The 5315-nt window shown below is 43.6% G+C and overlaps 1 protein-coding gene across 1 annotated transcript; it reads left to right on the top strand.

The window, feature by feature from the left end:
- Positions 1 to 4332: 4332 nt before the first annotated feature.
- Positions 4333 to 5085, top strand: LOC116506618 (E3 ubiquitin-protein ligase RNF13-like). Its single transcript, XM_032214444.1, has one exon. It carries the CDS (start codon positions 4333 to 4335, stop codon positions 4984 to 4986), a length of 654 nt encoding a protein of 217 aa, XP_032070335.1. The 3' UTR covers positions 4987 to 5085.
- The last annotated feature ends 230 nt before the right edge of the window (positions 5086 to 5315 follow it).

Here is a 5315-nt window from a genome sequence, read left to right on the forward strand (position 1 = left end):
CCAGTATCTAACATCCATCCATCCATTTCTACAGTCCTCTATCTCATTCCAGTAGCTATTATCTCTATAATTCTCTCTCTCTCTCTCTTTCCAGCATCTATCATCCATCCATCCATCCATCCATCCACCCATCCATCTCTACAGTTTTCTCTCCCCATCTCTCCCTCTCACTTTCTCTATCCCCTTTCCTTCTCCCCCTCTCTCTTTCTCTCTCTCTCTTCCATCCATCCATCGATCCATCCATCCATCTCTATCAATCTATTTTTATAGTATCTCTCTCTCTCCATCAATCTATCTATTAATTTTCTATCTATCTACCGTCATGTCAATTTTAACTACTAGCACGAGACTTTATCTAATAATAGGACTGGACTTGCAAGTTTCATTAGCCGCAATGTTATTTTTTATTTAGATATTTCTAGGCCGTGGCCCATATTTGGAACGAATTCTACTTTGCGGAAGTGCAAACCACATTTTGATAATTCTCCAGAATTCACCCAACTCCCCGAGGAGGTGTATTTCAACCCAATACTCTATGATTCTATAATTCTATTCTTAAAAAAATGATGTCTCTTTTGCAGCCTTTTAATATGTGTTTATTTGAAGCCGGGCAGCTTTCAGACATATGGAATTCCTCAGCCAAAAATCCACCCATCTGGAATTGGCCAAGTTTAGGAAAAAATGATTTCATTGCTAATTGATTGTAATTATATTGTTTGGGTTTCCGTTTTAATTATATTGATTTTAGTGTCACGTTTTATATCGTGGGTTTTTGAAACTGCAACTATTGTTACATTTGTTTCATTATTTTTTTTTCAAGAATGCAAAGCACCCTTGAGCTGTTGGGCCTCTATAAATCCTGTCAGGGAATTGCACAGCAGGCGTCCAAATGAAGACATGACATGAATTTGTAGCTTTATATAAATAAATATATTTTACATCTTTATTTACAGCAAACAAGAGAGTCGGGTAAACAGGGAGCATCATGAGGTACATCACAGAGTCCTCAGAAGAAAAAGGCGGGAAAAAATGGAAACGGCCCTCCACATCCACAGCAGCCAATCACAGTGCAGATTGCCTCACGCAGGAGCCAGCACTCTTCGACCAATCAGCTTTAACTGGCTGATTGCACAAGTCCCCCTCCCCCACCGCTCCAGCTACTAAATTTAAATAAGATATCTATCTTATATCAAATCTATCAAATCAATCAATCAATAATAATAATAATAATAATAATAATAATAATAATAATAACAACAGTAGACTTATATACCGCTTCATAGGGCTTTCAGCCCTCTCTAAGCGGTTTACAGAGTCAGCATATTGCCCCCAACAACAATCCGGGTCCTCATTTTACCCACCTCGGAAGGATGGAAGGCTGAGTCAACCCTGAGCCGGTGAGATTTGAACCGCTGAACTGCTGATCTAGCAGTCAGCCTGCAGTGCTGCATTTAACCACCGCGCCACCTTGGCTCATTCTAAAATCCTCAATCAATCAGGATTTTAATTATAATCTATGTGTAAACTATGTCACAATTGCCAAGCCTTGTTCTTATCATTCCTAGGAAATACACATGGTATGATAGAACTAAGCACAGCTAGTCCTCAACGTACAACAGTTCATTGAGTGACCATTCAAAGTTACAACGGCACTGAAAAAAGGGAATTAGGACTGTTTTTCACAGTTATGACCATTGTAGCGTCCTGATGATGATGTGATCAAAATTCAGATGCTTGGCAACTGCTTCATAATTATGACGTGGTCATGTGATCTCCTTTTACGGCCTTCTGACAAGCAGTCAATGAGGAAGCCAGATTCACTTAACAACCATCTTATTAACTTAACAACTGCAGTGATTCACTTGTGGCAAGAAAGGTCGTAAAATGGGGCAAAACTCACTTAACAAACGTCTCAGTTGTCAGCAGAAATTTTGGGCTCAATTGTGGTCATAAGTCAAAGACTACCTGACCTCTAATAAATAATTAGTACATCTATATATATAAAAATGGCTGTGTGTGTGTATGTTCCAGCATAACTCTGGAACGCCTCGAGCAATTTCAACCAAATGTGGTATATAGATAACGCACTCTTTGGAAAAAAATATTGTGGGGGTAAGACACCCCTAAAACCCCTCGGGGTGTGTGTTCTGTTAAGATATAACCTTCGTGTCTCAAAATGGATTCTACTGTACCGCCGTAAAATGGCTTCTACTGTACAGTGCAGTGGAGTTGCCATGGTAACGCCTTCACAGTACTCCACAAGGGGGATCCCTCTGGTAAGGGGAAAAATCCAACATTAGAAATTATGTTTGGTCCGGACATTTTCCCCCCTATAAATAAATACCCAGGAAACACCGGGTTATTGGCTAGTAATATATAAAGTACAGGTAATCCTTAACTTACAACAGTTCATTTGGTGACCATTCGGAGTTACAACAGCATTGAAACAAATGACATGTTTTTCACACTTACGACCATTGTAGCATCTCCATGGTCAGGGGATCGAAATTCAGATGCTTGGCAACTGATTCATATTTATTCAATTAACAACGCTGGTAGTAATTTAACAACTGCAGTGATTCACTTAACTACTGCAGCAAGAAAGTTCGTAAAATGGGACAAAATGCACATAAATATTTCAGGAACAGAAATTTGGGGCTCAATTGTAGTCGTAAGTCGAGGGTTCCCTTTTATCGCTTTATACTGCACTGCTGAGATCACGCTTGGAATATTGCATCCAATTCTAGTCACCACGATAAAAAAAAGATGTTGAGACTCTACAGTGGTGGGAGTCAAATAATTTAACAACCAGTTCTCTGCCCTAATGACCAGCTGGGTAGGCGTGGCTCGGTGGTCATGTGACTGTGTGGGCGTGGCCAACTCAACATCACTCAGGTCGATGGGCGCTTCGCCTCAGCTGTTACAAAGTAATAAGGGTTAACCGGAGAGGCAGTTTCTGTAAGAAGAGCAATACAGATTAGGCTAGAAACAACACCAGAATGTTTCCTTCCTGCTTTCCTTACAGGATTAGCCCTGGAAAGTGGGGAAAAAACAAAAGGAGATTTCTTCCAACAACCGGTTCTCCGAACTGCTTAGAAAGTTAACAACCGGTTCTCCCGAATAGGTGCGAACCGGCTGAATCCCACCACTGAGACTCTCTAAAAGAAGTCAGAGAAGTGCAACAAGGATGACTAGGGGACTGAAGCATAAAAATATGAAGAACGGTTGCAAGAACTAGGAATGTGTAATAGAATGGAATGGAATAGAATGGCGTGGCATGGCATGGCATGGATGTGCCTAAGATGTCTGTCTTATTAAATTGGAACAAAAAGGATTGTTTTGCCTTGGACTCTGATTTAATTCTGCATGATACTTGGAACGCTGACAAAGACGTGGCGTGGAATGGAATGGAATAGAATAACAGAGTTGGAAAGAACCTTAAATGTCTTCTAGTCCAACCCTCTGCTTAGGCAGGAAACCCTGCTGTTTTCTGGGCTGTTTTCAGGCCATTTTTCAGCCGTTTCAAAAATGGCCTGGAAATGGCTGAAAAACAGCCCAAAACCAGCCTGAAAACAACCAGAAAAATAGCCTGAAAATGTCCAAAAACCAGGCATGCATGGACTGGCAAGCTGGTCTTTGGATTTCCGGTGCTCCAGTGCACATGCACACACATGCACATGGTTTCCAGTTTGGGCACTCAATGCCGAAAAGGTTCACCATCGCTGGAATAGAGTATTCCAAGTGGGATCTTACCAGGGCCTCTTATAAAGTGGTACTAATACTCCACATGCTCTTGATTCTATCCTTCTGTTAATGCAGCCTAGGACTCTGTTGGCTATTTTTTGGGCGTGGCCACACACTTCTGGCTCATATTTATGTGATCGTCCACTAGGACTCCAAAACCCCTCTCACAGTTACTGCTATTGAGCTAGAGGTCACCTATCCTATACCTGTGCACTTGGTTTTCCATGCCAAAATGTAGACTCATCATCCATGGAGATGTTTCTTAGATGAAAGGAGGTTGGATAGGTGAGGTCATGACGTCACAAAGGCCAATGGACACTAGAGCCCTGGGAAAGTTGGCTTGCTAACTTTGTGGGAAAGCTCAGAAGCTTCCAGGAGAGATCAGCCAACACCAACCAAATTCCAATGACCAAGTTTTGTTTCAAGCTGTGGGTATTCGACTTCACCACCAACATTCTAATTTCATGGATATTCTAAGGCCTACTAAGTTGATGCTCCATCAAAAGACCTTTGAAGTCTTTCAGAAGAAACCAGTCCTTGATTATAGCTAGAATGCCTTCTGTTTCCCCAGTGTTTGTACATGTGATGATGGCGATCCTCCTTCACCTAACCACCAACGAAGCCTTGATCCGAGCGGTGTACAACCATAACAGCATCAGCCAAGATTTCGAAGCTTTGAATTCTGAATTTGGCCCCGTGCTCCAAAGTGAAGGTCTTCTTGGTTACCTCATTGAAGCCAAACCAGCCAACGCTTGCCAACCAATCAAAGCGCCACCTCTAACCAACAGCTCTTCGGTGGCCTACGTGGCTCTCATCCAGAGAAATGACTGTTTTTTCACCACCAAGGTTCTCCACGCTCAACAAGCGGGCTACCAAGCCGCCGTCATCCACAACGTCAACTCCCAAGCCCTGGTCACCATGTTGGGAAAGGAAGACCTCCAGCATCAAGTCAACATCCCGTCCGTGTTCATCGGTGAAACGGCCTCCACCCAGCTCAAGAGGATCTTCCATTACGACCGGACGGCCTACGTCATCCTGATTCCCGAGTGCCACTGGCTGTCCTGTTGTGACCTCCAACACAACTGCCAACTCCGTCTCCCTCCAATGAGGCCGAGGCATTCGAAGCAGGCGTGGCCTTGCACGTCCACGCATTCCCATATCTTCGGCAACACGCCTTACCTCTTCATTGGTTTCACGCTGGGCATCTGGATCCTGGCTTTCTACATCCTATGGTTTCTGTAATGACTTTGGGTGGACTCTGGGACTTCGGCCCGGCCAAAGGTGGTTTTGGGTGGCTTTTCGGGAAACTTGTCAAATTAATACAGAGCCCGTAGACCAGACCATCTAGATTTGGAGGGGGGTTGATCTGTCTTCTTCTTCCTCTCCTCTTTCCCCTCACCCCTATTGAATCAAAAATATGAAGCTGTCTTCCCCCCATCACTCACCACTCTAGTGGTGGGTTCCGGGCGGTACGGCCTGGTACGGTCATACTGGTGGTATCTGGGAGCAGTGGCCGCCGTATCGGAGTGGTGGGCTGTTTGGTCCACCTGGGTTCCTTACTGCTTTTTGAG

Source organism: Thamnophis elegans, chromosome 1, assembly GCF_009769535.1.
Source record: "Thamnophis elegans isolate rThaEle1 chromosome 1, rThaEle1.pri, whole genome shotgun sequence".
Classification (NCBI taxonomy): Eukaryota; Metazoa; Chordata; class Lepidosauria; order Squamata; family Colubridae; genus Thamnophis; species Thamnophis elegans.